This window comes from Mus caroli, unplaced genomic scaffold, assembly GCF_978045245.1.
Source record: "Mus caroli unplaced genomic scaffold, Mus_caroli_1 scaffold_19, whole genome shotgun sequence".
Taxonomy (NCBI): Eukaryota; Metazoa; Chordata; class Mammalia; order Rodentia; family Muridae; genus Mus; species Mus caroli.
Window position 1 is genome coordinate 45,195,490 of NW_028227274.1, and position 17,579 is coordinate 45,213,068.

General features: G+C 43.4%; 1 protein-coding gene across 3 annotated transcripts in view; it reads right to left on the minus strand.

Moving 5' to 3' along the window:
• The window catches only part of Sema6a (semaphorin 6A), a 121,698-nt gene that overhangs the window by 14,941 nt on the left and 89,178 nt on the right, over positions 1-17,579 (minus strand). The window contains exons 17-19 of one of the 3 annotated variants that reach the window (XM_021150341.3): positions 16,265-16,285; positions 16,096-16,146; positions 10,523-10,687 (exon numbers count right to left, since the gene is read on the minus strand). In XM_021150341.3, coding sequence (XP_021006000.1) covers positions 10,523-10,687; positions 16,096-16,146; positions 16,265-16,285 — 237 coding nt within the window. The remainder of the gene's footprint in view (positions 1-10,522; positions 10,688-16,095; positions 16,147-16,264; positions 16,286-17,579) is intronic. The other 2 variants (XM_021150342.3, XM_021150344.3) reach the window with 2 other exon arrangements.

Genomic DNA, 17,579 nt, shown 5'->3' on the forward strand with positions numbered 1-17,579 from the left:
CCTAGCCTAGTCCCCGGAGTCCTTGAAAGTTCCATTAAGCTGTCAGAAAACTTTGTCATCGTGTGTGTGTGTGTGTGTGTGTGTGTGTGTGTGTGTATGTGTGTTTCTACAAAAGATGGGAGAGAGTGGAAAAAACAAAGAGAGAGACTGAGGGGAAAGGGGGGTGAAGTGTACTGTCAGGAACGACAGGGCCTGAGAACATGGCTACAAAGGGAGCAGCACAACTGGATGGTGATTTTTTTTCCTATTTTTGTTTTTGTTTTGTTTTGTTTTGTTTTGTTTTGTTTTGTTTTCTGAGACAGGGTTTCCCTGTCTGTCCTGGAACTCTCTCTGTAGACCAGGATGGCCTCGAACTCAGAAATCCACCTGCCTCTGCCTCCTGAGTGCTGGGATTAAAGGTGTGAGCCACCACGCCCAGCTGATTTTTTTTTTTTTTTTTAATACACAACAGTTCAATCTGGTGTTTTAAAAGTAAAAGCTTAAGCTTTCCTAGTCATAATTTAGGACTTTCATTTTGGGAGAAAAATGGCTGTTATGTATAAAAGCGGGGAGGGCTCCAGGTGCTTATCTCTAGAAAATTCCAGTGTGGGTGTACTGACTCGGGCAGGCAGGGAGAAGAATAGCTTTTGCATGGCTGACATTTAGCTTTTTTTTTTTTCCCCCTTTCTACCCTTTCCACAATAATCTCATCAAGACCTTAGATGAATTCAGCTGGCTGTCAAGAGGATAGAAATTTAATTAGATCAGATCTACATCCTTGCCTGCACAACCCAAGGAACAATTGTAGTGGCTGCATGGGCATCTCTGCCTGAGCCTCCTCTCTGAGACGTGTGCATAGAAAGTTCCCATAGTCTCCACCCCAAGGCTCACTCATGAACTGTCCACGTGTGGCCATCCTCCTAGGTCCTTTCCAAAGGTCAGAAAGCCCAAGTCGATTCTGCTTCTGGGCAGTGACCCAAACAACATCCTGAAGCTAAAGCACTCTTGTCTCAGACTCGGTGACTTTAAGTTGCACACACCATGTTCCAGACCACATAGTTCAGTACTTAAGTAACGGGAGTGAGAAACCCCACTTTGGGGTTCAGTTTGCCATCTCTTCACTGGAAAAATGTCACAGTAGGCAGTGATACATGTTAGAACCAAAACTGACACAAGATTCCCTTCCCCAAATTCATAGAATCTATGTAATCCATAAATGCATGTGAGCAAACCAGCAGCCTAGGTCAGTTAATCCACCTTGGGCTTTTCTTTCCCCTGGTCTCTCCTGCTATCTCTCATTCCACCCCCCACTTCCCACCCCCCCTGAAAAACTAAGACACCTTAGCACCACACTTAGGGCACCATGCTCCCATTTTGAGCTCAGCTCCATTCTAGCCCTTCATAGCCTTGATCATCACATTAGTCACCCCACACGAAATGCCTCTGCTTTGTACCTTGTCCACTCGATTTGTTCTCCTTGCAATGTGTCTCCACAACTCTGACTCCCCCAAGCAACTTCTGACATCCAACTTTTCATTGAATGCCTTTCCATACCTCCTCCTAGTCAACCCCACCTGGAACCAACCAGTTATGGCCTGCTTTTACCCCCTCAATGCTCTGTCTGCTCTTCTTTGCTTCTCTTACATGGGCCTCATTTCCTACCACCAGAAGCTAGCTATGTAGCTCGCCCATTAACTCTAAATGGATACTGTGGGTTCTTATCAAAATCTGTATCTTCTTTAACACTCAGAAGAAAACTTACATTTCTACCTGGATGTTTGTTAAATGAACAAAGAAACAGAAAAAGGAGTGTGTGTATGTGTGTGTGTGTGTGTGTGTGTGTGTGTGTGTGTGTTGTGTATGATGCTTGTGCAGGCCAGAGGACAACTTTGAGTGGCATTCCTCAGAATACCATCTTTTATGTGTGTGTATGTGTTTGTGCACAGGTATAAACACACAAGTGTGCAATGCTAGGGTTGCAGGCACAAGCTACCCTATCCAGGTGTTTAGGTGGATGGTAAGGATTAGAATCCAGGTTCAATGCTTGTCCACAGCACACTCTGCAGAGGGGGTTGTTCGCACAGCCTCAAGAAAGTTTGCTCTTGGTCTTTGACACTAATGCTCTTGTCACACCACAATTGAACTATGATTTCCCAGTGCTTTCTCAGTTCCAGTGCCCACAAACAAACAAGCATCAGAATGACACCAAACATGGATCTGGATCATTTGACAATTGCTAAGAACTTCCTATTAAATAAACTTGATAACAACCAGGTGTATTAATGGTCTTGCTTGGGAACAATTCTATTTATGAGCTTTCTTGAGGTACCTGTGTCATTTGGAGCCTGCTCTTAGTAGCTCCAAATACCAATCCTATGTTTCAGACCAATATGCAAATGTTAGTGATTATTTTTCTGAAATCAAATGTGATAAAACGATCACAGAAGGATGTGGTGTATGTGTGTGTGTGTGTGTGTGTGTGTGTGTGTGTGTGTGTATTTTAAGACAAGGTTTTTCTGTGTAGCCCTGGCTTTCCTGGAGCTTGCTCTGTAGACAAAGCTGACCTGGAACGCTTGCCTCTTGAGTGCTGGAGTCAAAGGTGTGTGCCACCACTGCCCAGCTACAGAAGGAATTTTTTAACTTGAGTTCTTCTAGTGTGGATTATTGTCAAATTCCAAGTGTCATCCAGCTGTGAGGTAGGCTCCCAGAACCTCATTGAGTAAGCCTCCAGCACTGCTCTATAGTGGGCACCATATGCTACTTAGTTTTTTGGCCTTGTGACATAAGCTAGAGTCACTTGGGAAGAGGGAAACTCAAGTAGGAACGGGGTTAGTTCATGGGCAATTCTATCCCATGGCAGGTGGTTCTGGCTTATCTAATAATGGCAGCCATGGAGAGAAAGTCAGTAAGCGCCACTCTTCTACCATTCCTGCCTCTGCTCCTGCATCAGCTCCTCCCTTGACTTCCCTCAACAATGGGCTGTTGCTGAGAAGTGTGAACCAAGTAAGTTCTTCCCTCCCCAAGCTGCTTTTGCTCATGGTGTTTAACACAGCGACACAAAGCAAACCAGGACACTGCTACTGTTAAACTTCAGATACATAATACTTTGGAGGAAGTACGTCCCATCAGGGATGTATATATCTAGGATAAATCAATAGGGGGTCAAGTAACAAAAAATACTTGATACAAGGCTAACTAGAAGCTTGGACAAACAGTAGTGCTTTAAGAAAAAAATCTCATGCAATATTTGGTATATGCTTACACTGCAATACATTCAGTTTTATCTAAATATTTGAAAATTCCCATTTAAATGTATCTGAAGTTTAATTTCATCTGAGTTTGTTGTATTTTACCATGTAATCCTCCTTTTCTACTTCCAACCACGTGGTTCCATGACTCGAACTCTCAGACAATCATTTAAAAACTGTTTAAATTAGTGTGTGTGTGTGTATGTGTGTGTGTAAGAGAGGGAGAGGGAGAGGGAGAGGGGAGAGAGGGAGGGAGAGGGAGAGGGAGAGGGAGAGGGAGAGGGAGAGGGGAGAGAGGGAGGGAGAGGGAGAGGGAGAGGGAGAGGGAGGGAGAGAGTTAGTTCTCTTGTGTGGACTTTCCTTGGTCCCACCAGAAGTTAGCTGTGTATCTCCTCCATTGAATGTAAGCTGCTTCTGCAGGTTCCTATCAAATCCTTCATCTTTTTCAACATCCAGCAAAGACATTTGTACATGGATGCTTCTTAAATGAACAAAGAAGCAGAGGAATATTTGTGTGTGTGTGTGTGTGTGTGTGCGCGCGCACGCGTGTGTGTACACATGCTGGTGCTATGGCATGCGTGTGTAAGCCAAAGAACAACTTGTGATCATCAGTTTTCTTTGTCTCCATCATGAAGATCCCAGAGATCGAACTCATGCCCTCAGGATTTTATCCTCTGTGCCATTTCTCTAGCCCACAGACAGTTTTTTTTTTTTTTTTTTTGGTTTTTCGAGACAGGGTTTTTCTGTATAGCCCTGGCTGTCCTGGAACTCACTTTGTAGACCAGGCTGGCCTCGAACTCAGAAATCCGCCTGCCTCTGCCTCCCGAGTGCTGGGATCAAAGGTGTGCGCCACCACGCCCGGCTCACAGACAGTTTTTGTACAGACTTGAAAGTTTTGGAGGTTAGAACAGCATGAGAAGAGTTATAAGTGATATTAAATCTTTATGGTGTGCACCTTGTATAACATACCCTTAGAGATGTTGGCATTTTAAGAGTTTTATTTTCCTTACCAACAGTACGGGCTTGTATACCATTTTCCTATGTATAGTACAGGATACCTTCCATCCATCCTCTTCCCCCCAAACAGAAATAAAGGAACTCTGATTGAGGCTGTCCTCCCTCCCTCTGCATGGCCAGTCCTCCCTCCCTCAGTAAGGCCAGTCCTTCTCTCTCAGCTGCTTTGCCTCTGACCGTGCATGTTTGACAGCAGCCTTTTCCCTAGGTGTTTCCTGGAGACCAGTCCCGCTCCATAGTCTGATCTAAAGACGACTCTGATGCTACCTAAAAGCTATGTAATCAGCATGGTTTGCTTTTAAACCTTTTTAGAGAAAACACCAGCTATCCAACAAGTCAGTGTTTGCAAAATTTTAGGTAGAAATCCTGTATCCAACACACTCGTTTTCCACTCCTGCCAGTTGGTGACCTATTACTGCTGTGATATTGGTACCAAAGGAAAGGACTGGTAAGATGGGCTGGAATGTAGCATCTATCTATCCATCCATCCATCCATCCATCCATCCATCCATCCATCCATCCACCCACGGTGCCACACCCGTGATATTGCAGCCAGGGCCTGTATCTGTTCTTGTGTGTCTTGACCTGGTTCATGGATAGACCTTTGTCACTTTCATTTCTACTTGTGCATCATGTGTCTTGTGGCTGGATACGCCCTGACAGCAAGTGGGCGTGTCTGTCTCATACGATTAGCTCCTCAGTGGTATCCTAAAATGCACTATGGAATCAGTGATGAGTTTTGCCTGAGACTTCAGAAAATATTTTTTGTTACAGTATGTCACTGAAAAAAAAAGAGCACAAAACATCTGGCCTAAGTCAAAAAAGCAAGAGGTCTGTTTTTCTTCACATACTATCATGAAGAATAACATTTTCTGTGCATAAAACCATGTGGCTAAAGTTTGAGAAGAGCCAAGAAATGACTTTTTTCTCCTTGGGAAAACTCGAATGCTTTAAAATACCGAATCAGATAGGTTTCTAAGCATTGGCAACTATTAAAATGCAAGGATAGTTAGGCCTGGGCTCTGTGGTTCAGTGTAGATTCCTCAGTCCGTCTGTACAGAGGACTTGGCTCTGAAGGTCTGGACCTCTGAGTGAATGGAAGGGAAGGGACAAAGTGTCAGTGTGTGTGTGTTTTCAGGACATGGGAACATGTGACAGCCCACAGAAGCAGAGGTGCTGGAGCTAAACTCCTCCTCAGGCCATACTGTGGTCACAAGCTAGCTGCATCCTATCCTAGGGAACACACTACTGATGGAGAGAAAAAAAAAACCCAAACCAACCTAACAAACAAAAATTGCCTCTCAAAACAACAAGCAAGCAAGCAAGCAAACAAAAACCTGTGATGGATACATAAGACTAAGAGGCTAACTTCATTATTGTTTATATCTACTGTCTTTAAATTCATACTTGACTAAAATTCTCTCGCCCAGTTCCAAAGCTTGGATGCTGAGACACAAATGGGCAGAACACAGGACTGACAGTTTCAACGCTGACTCCCGATCACTTGGCCTTACAGGGCCCAGACAGCCCAGGGCTTACAAGCTATCACACCTTCTTCTGAGAACCAAGGGCCATGTTCTTGGTAGCAGTTTCATCTTTCCTGGACTCTGGTGATCCATCTAAGCCATCATGGCCCAAACTTTAATAAGTTAGGAACTATTTCTACAGCTGTAGTAACACCAACAACTCTCACCGCCTGATTTTCTCAATAGTATATCTCTATGGCCTCCAGTATTACTCCTTAATAGTTGCTTTAAATAAACTCTAATTTACTCAACTTAATGCATTTGACATGGAGAATTTACATGACCATAACACACAAACTGACTTTCCAAGGGCAGAAAGCTAACTTTAAATTTAACGGAGAGTAAAACAATGTTCAGTCTAGTTGGGTCTGGCTGCCAAGACAAGGCTCCATTCTGAAGCCTGATGTCCCCTCGTGGTTACACAGGGACAGCAGCGAGTTTAGGGAGCTGAGGCTGACACAGCAGTGATGGAGAATATCTCCTGACATAATGAAGAGGTTTGGGGGTGGGGGTTGGGGGGTGGGGGGGATAAATTCCCTCCATACCACTTGCGTTTCCTAAAGCGTACAATGTCCCTGCATCACCTATAGCTTCCCCATCCCATGTAAGATGCTACACATCCCTCTCAGAGGCAACACTGTCACAGGCTGTGGTGCATTAAGAGAAGAAGCAATTGGCAATGAAGACGATGACTGACAAATTCTCTTTCACAGAATTGTATTCAGGATGAACATGAAAACATGAGCAATCCACGTGCCATCCCCAGTAGACTTCCTATGTCTTACCAGAAGCTTATTTCCCAAACATAATTACACACTGATTAAAACACTGTCGACAGTTACTCTTCATTTTATTTTAATTTAAATGCTACTTCCTTCCCTTGCCTATAATGACCATATCCTTTTGACTAAGTGTGGCCAGATGATAACATCTCAGTCTATCACTTTCCTAAAATGGATAAGCATACAATTCTGTCATTTCTCACCAAACGAGGACATCTACTTTTCTAGTTACCATTTTGTCTGCTTTCCGAGGACTCGTGAGAGGGCTATGCAATGAAGTCTGAAGAGGGGGATTATTCTCCTGCTCAGAGTTCACGCATCTATCCCCACAGCAGGCTTGGGGTTTATGGTTCATATTTGTACCACTCCACAGTAGTGGCAGCTTTGTGCCTGCCCAACTTCCTGTTGTAACTTGCAGCCCTCTTGGGGGATCAGGTTTTAATCCATTTTTTTAAATTAAGATTTTCTCTCTTCTCTCTCTCTCTCTCTCTCTCTCTCTCTCTCTCTCTCTCTCTCCCTCCCTCCCTCCCTCCCTCCCTCCCTCCCTCCCTCCCTTTAATATATATTGTCACTCTCCTCAGGCACATAGAAGATGGCATCAGATTCCATTACAGATGGTTGTGAGCCACCATGTGGTTGCTGGGATTTGAACTCAGGACCTTTGGAAGAGCAGTCAGTGCTCTTAACCACTGAGCCATCTCTCCAGCCCCTACCACTCCTATTTTCAGTAAGAGAAGAAAGGTATAAGAGTGGCCATTTACTCCCTAAATTTGTCTAATTTAAAAATGAAAGCTCTTCTTTCTTCTGCTGTGGGGAAGCATGGTGGAGGGTAAGCCAGGCCTAAAAATAAACTGGGTTTTCTCTTTTATTTATATGTAATTAGAGCCCCTTTATAACTACCCAGTACCACCTCAATGGTTATTGGATGAATACATAATATATATTTTTAGATGTGGCAAAAACCAAGAAAGAAGTAGTCAAGCTGCATCTAATTTATCAAGTAGATGATTAAAAGGCTCCAGATATCCAGGGCCCAGAGATAAAACACAGTGGTTGGCTCTGTGTGTGTGTGTATAGTATGTGATTTTTGTTGTTGTTGTTGTTTTTTTTTTTTAAGTAATGAATCCAGGGCTTGGAAGATATCGGGCATTTCTTTTTTAAAGAAAAGAAGCATTAGACAAGGCCAGTAGGGTAATGAAGAGCAAGACTAGTTACTGAGAGAGAAAACTACTTCATTTTCTATGATAATGCTCCTTTGTGCCTCGCAGGTCTCTCGCTCTTTGTTAGTGTGATAGTATATCCGCACAACATCTGAATGCTACTTACAGTACAGAAGGAAAGAGCCTTGGAACAGTCCACAGGGTGGGGGGAAGAGGGCTTGGGTCTACTATTTTGAAAGGGGAGGCTAAGAGCAATGGTAGCAGAAGGGGGTTAGACTGCAAGGTGAGGACGGTGCTGTGACATAGGTGCAGGATGCACAGGGTTAAACCAAGACCAAAGACATGACAAGGAAAAGAAAGAAAACGAGCAAACATACTCTGGAAGTGCAGATGCATATTGGAAATGTGGAGTGAACAAGGAATGTGCCCAGCCCAGGGTCAGCCAGGAGCCATGCAGAGCTAAGGCACTGGGGACAGCTGGGGACATGTTGCTCACTGACACTTGTTTAATGGCTCAAATGAAAGGGCACCGGGCACGGGACTCCTCCCAAGAAGCTAGTCCATGGACACAGTTTCTGCTTAGCGAAGAAACATGAAGCATCTCAGAAACAATTCCAGAGTATCTTTGGCTCCGAGAGCTGGAACACACATGTGTCACATTCCCATGAGACAATCGGCCCAGTGGAGAGAACACTCGCAGAGGCCCTCGGGGAAACCCAGACAAGTCCAACATCCCAGCAGATGCGGAACACGAGGATGCGACGTCATTAAAGCACCAACATCGGGAGATGGAAAGAAGCCGGGAGAGAGAGCACGGGTTGGGTCAGGTTGAGGGACATCATAGTGAGTCGGAAAAGGAGCAGGGATGTTTTCCAGAGTGACGTCATCACCATGTCATACCACACAGTGCCGGGCGAAACAAAACAGACGTCGGAAACAAATCATGAGCAGCAAAACAGAAAGGTCATTCAGAGAAAAGAAGAAATCAAAAATCATAAATTAAAAAAAAATCACGGTACAGGGAACATTAAGCTCTTATCAATTTCGATTTTGGCATAACAACTCATTGGCATTGCCCCACCAGTGGTACACTAGAACTTGTCTAAATTAAAAAAAAAAATCAAACTCATATTTGATGGGGCAAGGCAAGGAGGCTGGTCATAGCACAAGAACAGCAACCATGTTAAACACCCATGCAGTCAACTCTGCCACCATTGTCTGACGCTATGCACACTGCTTCCAGCTTCCTCAGCGCTCATAAGAAGACCCGGGGAAACTGAACAATGCCGAGTGTTAAAACAATCTGTCAAAGCGCTAATTGGACTCCTTGAGAGCCTCCGTTCCTTAGGGGAGTAGATAAACGGAGGAAACGCATGCCACCCTTTCTCAGTGAAGAGCGGAGAAAATGACTGCAACCCAGGCTTGACTAGAAAGACTTTCTTCCACCCCCCAGAAAATTGTAACAGGCAAAACCAAAGGGAGACAGCCAGGGATGAGGAATCTGTGTTCTGGAGCCACACACAAACAATGTCACATGCTGAGGCCTGCAGCCTGCTGGGCCGTTTCCCCTTTACTGAATACTTTGGTAAGCTGGTAAGGACAGATATGCCTCTAACTTAAAGGGGCCGATGAGACAAAACCAGCTTTGTTCTTCTTTAAATAGATTTGAAGCAGGACATACAAAGAAACAGAAGTCTACAGGAGAATAAGGAAGTCAGCAAAGAGGGCACACAGGAGAGCGGGGCAAAGGGGCCATCTTCACCACTTAGGCATGGGAACTAGGGCAAAGGACTGCGCATTGTGCTCACAGGACAAAAGCAACGTAAAAATATATATGGAAAAATTAGCATGGGGATCTGTGCATAAAGGAGTTCATCTAAGACAAAAACAAAACAAAACAAACCTCCAAGAGAAGGCATGATACATTGTCCTCCAAGGGTCCCTGTGGATGCCTGACCCTCAAAACTCCAAACCTAGCTTAGATGGAACTCTTGAAAACATATAAGCAAATAATTCTGCATTGCGGGAGATGGCCCCAGCAACATAAGGGCCTTTGCGGCACTGATTTATTTACAAGACTGTTTTCAGGATGAGTAAAGGCCTCTCTGCTTGCAGCTGCGGCTGAAGTAGGATGTGTTACCAGAAGCAGCAAACAGCGAGAAAAAAAGACATGACATTTCCTGTCTGGAGGCCAGCACAGAAAGCAAAGGAGAATTTAGGACAGTTCACAGTAGAGTCCCTTTCATTTAGCGAAGCTTCCTTCCCGTGGCAAATGCATAGCAATTCTCCTGGATTCAATAACATATTTTTGTTTCGCCTCTGGTCCTCTAAGGGTGATTATAGTGGTCTGTGGAGCACAGGGCTATTCAGATTCAGCACCATGAGAGAGGGGCCAGCGCTGACTAGCAGGCTTTTACTTCCATTGCTTGTACTTGCCAAAACCTGCACAGCATTCCATCTCATTATGGCAGGAGGAAGAGGGGCTGAGAACTCACAGCATCAGACTAGGAGAAGTTCTGAGGAGTGGGAAAAGATTTGAGGAGCTAGCATTGGCTCTGAAGCAGCCCAAGCCTCTATCTCTTCTGGAGAGAGGAAGCCCTGGGGGACATGTTATTGGTTGTGTGGTTTCTCCTAGGTCAGAGAGCAAACGGGGATCAAGCCTGGCTCAAAGGCTGGGTTGCAGTCTTTTCTGAGATGCCTTCAATGATGGTGCCCTCACGCTGCTAGGATTCAGCTGGAAGCAGGCACACAGTCCTCCCCTTTCCCCCACCCCTCTCCCCTCCCCATAGGAAGTGGCACTTCCAAGGCCTTACCCTTCTTGTCCTGGTGGTTATGAGAGGACACTGCCCCCAAAGGGTCTGTGCTGCCAGGTGCCTCGAGTAGGTCGTTCCAGTCCAGCATGCCTCCCCTAGACTCATACCCGTCTCGGGATGCCGAATCTGACGTAGTGGTGCTGGGATAGAGGGAACTGGCGTGCCCTGTTTTCATCACAAATACAGTTAGGGAAACAACACCGAAGACTGGATTCCCTTTGGTCAGTTTGGTCAGGAGATAGGATACCGAGGGCAAGCCTTGGCAATGACAGGACTTGCTGATGGAGGTTGGTGTGTGTGTGTGTGTGATATCTATACCGTGCTGAGCACAAGATCCTTTCAACTTGTAGTCAGAGGATGAAGGGACAAAGACTGTCTCAGTTACAAGTGGGCTGAGCCTGGGTAATCACTTACCCTGTCCACATCATGTCACACCACAGGGACAGTGAACCCTGCCAGCCTTGGGAAGATTAAAGTGGCAGAATCGTGGACGTTTCACAGTGCCCGATGGTCAGGAAACACTAGTGTCTGTCCCTAGAACGCTTCCCATGGCAGCCTGAGGGACACTCCAGAAGCATGGTTTGTGACTGGGTAGGGCATCCATGACAGTGGATAGCCTCTCCCATCATAAATAACTGAGTCCTTCTCATCAAAGCTCCACAGTGTGTCTAGTGTTCAGTCTCAGCTAACCCCATGGGCTTTCTCCATTCCAAGGGATGCTCCCTCTGCCAAGGGATCCGTTCCTGCCTCTAGCTTGAAAGCCTTCTCTGATACCTGTCTATAGGGACACACCTTCGGCGTTTAAAGCTGGGTTCAGTGTTTTATGATGCAGATTTACGAGACATTGACTGAGATAATTAAACTAGAAAAAGGTAGGTTCTGATCCTGGATGTGGTGCCAGAAGACTGGTGAGTCAGGGAGCCATGGCAGATAAGTTAGACATTTCCTAGGAACACATTTGGATGCTCGCTCTCCATCATCCCACAAGATTAAATGCAGATTGTAGCGGTCCCTTTCATCTTGGCTCTCACAAATGATTTAAAGGAGCCTGATTAGCAGTCCATTCTTGTAGAAATAAAATATAGCTTTTCTGTGGCTTTCGAGTGGATTATTCAACCATCTTGCCTAAAGCAACATCTTAAGAACTTTAGAAAAGATATCACTGGGTGTCATTGCTTGTGCCTATAATCCTAGCACTTGGGAAGCTGAGGCAGAATTGCTCTGAGCTTGGAGCCAGCCAAGGCGCTCTCTCTCTCTCTCTCTCTCTCTCTCTCTCTCTCTCTCTATATATATATATATATATATATATATATATATATATATATATAAATAAAGTTCCAGGTAAGCCTAGGAAAGAAAGTAAGACAGCTATTGTATGTGTGCATTGGCACAGAGGAGAATAGACTCAGAGTAATTCTAAGAGTTTTAGCCTCAGAATATGATTGATAGCCTTATACATGATAAATGTACAAGGTCCTATTGATAGATGTATTCTCTCTCTCTCTCTCTCTCTAATTGCAATTTTCATTAGAAGTAGGAGTTCCAGGAGACTTTAACATTACAAATTAAGAAACAATGTTTTCTTTTTGTTTGGGGGGGGTGTCTTTGTTTATTTATTCATATTTAAAGATTTATTTATTTTATGTATGTAAATACACTGTAGCTGTCTTTAGATAGATGAGAAGAGAAGAGGGCATCAGGTTCCATTGCAGATGGTTGTGAGCCACCATGTAGTTGCTGGGAATTGAACTCGGGACCTCTGGAAGAATAGTCAGCGTGGCTAAGAATCACTGAACCATCTCTCCAGCCACGTTTTTTGTTTGTTTGTTTGTTTAATAGCATTATATCCTAAAATTTTGCTGTCAGGGAAAAGCAAGCCAACAGAAGTTCACGTAAGCAATACTGATTTCTTTGGAAACACTACTCCAGAGAGCCGCCACAAAGCTTCGGTAACATTTAAGAAGTCCCTCCGTCTGTAGAACCTGGGTGGTTCCCACACAGCTTTCAACATCTGTTTTGTTGAAAATGCTCTGCTCTACAGCCCACTGCCGAAAATATGCTCATTTAAGCCTCACGGAATGTCTGACTCTAGATGCTGCATTTCTGAGTTCTACATCCCACCTAATGCTGATAAAAGAATTGGGGTAAGAAAATCAGCCTGAGAAATAGAAGTTATGAAGTTCCTTCCTGCTTCCCTTGACATCTAAGACATGTTTATTTCCACTCCTGAACTCAAGACTACATTAAAAAAAATTTATGGCCATCCAGAACTACAACTCAGCAACTGACATAAGAAAAGAATTAGAAATAGCTTTTTAGGTGGATAGGGAGGTGTGGAGTGAGGGTTACTTGCCCCTTCAAGTAGCAAGAATTTCTTCTACCTGAATGGATAGGCATTGTGAGCGCTTCCAATTTAACTGTGTTCAAGGGGCAATTTTATGGTAATGCCATAAGCGTAGTTTAGGGAGAACATTTCTTAATATGGTAATCTAGGGGAAATATATGCCTAAGGGACACGTTTTCTGTAGAAAGATTTCCTGGACCATATGCTACAGATACATGGAAAACGCATCGGTGACGGAAAGCTATGGCTACAGGAGGAAATTAATGTGGACCAGATGGTAGTTAGGTAGGAAAATGTTTTCCACAAATGTGAGAAATCAGCCTTCCTCCTATCTCTGAAGGGTTAGTCTAATACGCGCCATGTCTCAATTTTCTATATGTAAATGTAGAGAAACTATGCATCTGATTTACTCAACAGAAAAGGGAGGAAAAAAAAAGCTTTGTAATCTTTTAAACTTGTGCTTCAGGATACGTGAGCCTCAAAGTGTTGAGCCACCAGGTGAGAGTTCAGAAGAGCAGCAGCCCCCAAGGCAAGCGTCTGTTGACACTCCATCCTTAAACTGGACAGCTAGGAATCACGGATATTCTTTCTCACAATGTGATTTTACGATATGTAGCCATTGTCTATGAGACTTTGTAACCAAAAGGATGTCGTGAAAATAGGCAATGGCTTGAGGACATGGTATTGTATGTTGATGGGTTTGCTGCAATCATGCGGTCTAATAGGAACACATTTTGATCAGTGGAATGGATGCCATCATAGTCTTCACAGATCCAAAAACTATAGATATTTTCAAAAAGTTAATTTTCATGCATCGTGTGGTTTCTCTACATCTACAAGTCACTGTGAGTCTACAGGTTAGAGACCCTTCCCGCTATTCTTACTGTTAACAATGATTGTAGCCGATTAGACATAAGAGACACTAACTCAATACAGAGAGGAAGAGAGAGGAAAAACAATCAGGGCCCAATTCACTAAAAGGCGTTCTTGTAGATGTGACTGGTGCTGCCTACAGCTTTAGCCAACACAAAGCTTAACACAGTGCCAGACTAAAATGACGTCTTTCTCTGAGAAAAGGTAATTCCATTTTGGTGGTTTGTTTTGTGGGCCTAAAATAGCTGCGAAGCTCAGGACATACAGAAGACACAGAGGTGCCTTCTGGACTGTGTTCCTCATCTGTATTCACTCATAAACTTAGCCATTTGGTCCTCCCTCTGGGGATACAAATCCTGCACATACCATGCCTGACCCACAGCAGCCACTCAAGAAGTACATGCTCAATGAATTAAATATTTTATTTGTTCATACCAAGTACTAGATAAGTACTATCTACAGCATCTCTCTCTTTTTTTCTCCTTAAAAAATGTACTATGTTTTCCCTCCTTTGAAAGTATCTTTCTATGGCTCTTTAGTAATTTCCTGACCTCTGTGGTAGCCCATCACTGATTTTGATGGTAAATTTTTGCCATCTAACTACTGCAGGCTGAATAGTTCCTACCTGCAGTGGACAGGGTTATGAGCTAAAGGGGAAGCCCCGTTCTTCTCCGATTTCCTTCCAGAAACTTCAGATCAAGAGCTCACAAGAACTGGGCATTGTCCTTTCAAGTTTTCATTTTAACCTATCCCCATTAACGTATGGAAAAATTAATAAATGCCTGTTCTTTGAGGAGGAAATGAAGGCTCCAAACGTGCCTGCAGAGTGATTTCTGTCCAGAAAGGGCATCCCAGAGTTTAATTATATGTTCAAGGAATTCCCTGGGAGTTCAAATTGGTCTAGAACATTTGATGGATGCAAGGAAGGCTGCTGGTTCACTTTCAAGGCCTGAATTTCTCAACATCTGATAAGAATTATTCGGTTACAGGCCATGATTGCAAGGTCTGACGTTGCAAAAGACCAGGTGCTAAGTGGATTTCCTTCCTGAGGGTTAAGGTTAAGTTAGATGATGTTTGCCTTCTGAGCAATTCTCTCCTGGTCTGCGCAGCTCAATATTCCTGTTTGCATCATAGATGAGCAGATGTCAAAGGTGGAGGAATTCTGCAGACTTGTCTGTTCTGCCCTGTGTTGAATCATGGCGGGGCTGGGTGGGGAACTGCATTGCAAAGCTCTGGGTTTTAAGACAGTCTTGAAGACTTCAATAAGTCTTTTATGTTAATTTATGTTAACCAGGCTTAGGGCCTGAAATTTTACATAGAACAATTGAGCACATTTGTAGCCACCTTGAAGAATTGCTTGTTTCCTAAATTTTGTGGTTTTTCTCTTCTTTCTGTCTTTCCTCCATTTTTGCCTGGGCTTACATTTAAAGACTGCCTCTTAAACCATTCCTTTGTGGTGTATCTAGGACACAAAAAACTATAAATGGCTGAACTCACCATCCAAATTAAAAGGCAAAAGCTTAACTTTGATACTACAGAGATGGTTTCATATCATGCTTTTTCTCTTTTTCTTTCTTTCTTTTTTTAAAAAATACATTCAATCCTTTAAATGAATAGGTGTTTGGAAGTGCTAGGAAAACCAAAACCAAAACAGCTGCATTCTGGCTTGTACGTGAGGAAGTAAGGATAACCCCTGAACTTGGATCTGTGCTTGTGTATTTCAGGTGGAGAACAATGGGCAAAATCCTGTTTGGATATTACACTCACTGCCTCATGCTTCCTTGCATACATTCTGAAGAAGTCTTACTGGAAATATGTTTAAATATTCAAATTCTTTCTGAACTTGAATGTTTTTGGCCATTTTCATGCTACACAGCAAATGCTTGCCTCATAACACCCTGGTGTCTGTGTTGTTATATGGGAATTTCCCTGTTGGAGAGGTTATCCTGACAGGCCGGATTAGGGAGTTGGTATTCCCTATCAGCTGAGGGGCTACAGTTTAGCTGTTATAAGCACTGTTCTTTTATCCTAAATCTCTCTCTATGCAGGCATATTCAAGAAGAAATTTCTTCTCCTTCTAAAATTCATTAGATAGATTTACCCAATACTTGAACTTTGGCATATTTCACATTATATGGATTAAGTATGTAAGACTTGGTCTCCTTAATCAACTGTCTCATGTAAGCAGAATGTATTTCTTTTTAAAGTATAATAAAATCTAAAAATAAGTTTAGTGAATTGGGGCCCTGAAGTAACAAAGAATCTGTTCTATGATTAAGAATGAAAACTAAAAACTACCAAAGGATGAGGAACTTTAAGTATTAATATATATATGCATATAGAGCAATAAACTGACCATACACTCTGTTGAAAGACATTTCATAATCTGGTAGAGGAGTTGAAATGTCTATAAAAAATGAGGATAAAAATTAATTAAAAAGAAACCTAAGACGTCAAACTATTCAGGTGGATTAGTACAGTAGAGTTCCATCAACGTGAAATTGTGACAGTAACATTGTCCTTACCATTCAGTGCCACGAAGGAATCTGAAAGACAAAAGCGGGGAGGAGGTTACTTGGCTGCACACTCTTAGTGTGACTTACACACTGAGCAGCGATGAGCAATGAGAGCTGGTTCAACGTGGGAGCCCAACACTCAGAGGCCTTTGTCACTTCCTGCTTGTCACCTAAGGTGCTTCCTCCTCAATCCAATTTCCTATCTCCAGAGCTCTTCCACCAATGACTTTCTCCAAAGCCATTGCCACCTGGCACTGAAACCCCAAGAGTTAGCAGAGGAAGTAGTCATTGCAACAACTCTATGAGCGTCAGGAAGCCACGCACAGCTTGCGGCATGGCTGTGGATAAAGTAACCAAGCCACAGCTGTAAATAAGAACTTTTCTTCATGTTCTATCCAGTTTCATCCTTATGGATGAACTGAGAGAACTGTCCAGTGTCATAAGCCATACTGTTCTGAACTCAGCGGGGAGTTTGAGTTTGGAAGTTGAACACCCCCGCCCCCATACTTGGGAAACCACATATGTAGGTTTGTGTGCTGATATCTATGTTACATCATTGGTTCACCAAACACTGGCTCTCTTTGACTTTCCTAAAAATCCTGTTAGTGAAGCAATTCTGTAAGGATCGCCCCTGAATACTGACACATATCGAAGTAGTTTCTGTTCTAGTGGGAGCATGACAACAGGAGAAGCTCTCAGGATGGGACAGGCAGAGAGGCATAGTCCCACCTTCTGTCCTGAGTGGGGATTCCAGAATGGAACAGGAGAAAAACAGGCTTTTACTGTTGACCCTGGGCATAAGGACTAAATCACTAGATTGGAACCTTCTACTTGATATACATTTGTTCTCTTAGGCTCCTCTGCCTCAAAACACAGGTGTGTACAGACACTTAAACACACAGTAGCACTCCCTCAGCATCTTTTCTGTTCATTTCCTGATTTAAGCCAAGTCCATGTTCCTATTTACAGGCACTCATACCACCAGACCACAAAAATGAAATGACAGTGCTTTCTGAATTTAATTAAACATCTATAACAGCCCCTCACCCCTCAACACACCTGTTTCTCCAAAACTGAGACTACAAGGCACAAGATAATTAAGACCCGCCATGATGGAACTTGAAATTGTTTTACTGATGCAGATGAATAGTCACACACACACAGCACAGCCATTTTGCTGATGACACATCTCCTACACCAGGATTGATGTGTAAATATTTCATGTGAAGATGTGATAAAGGAAAATGTTGGTCGTATATTTTATTAGTAAGCCAACTTATGTCTGAGTCAAGAAGTTTCTGATAGTTACCCTCTTTACTTGATT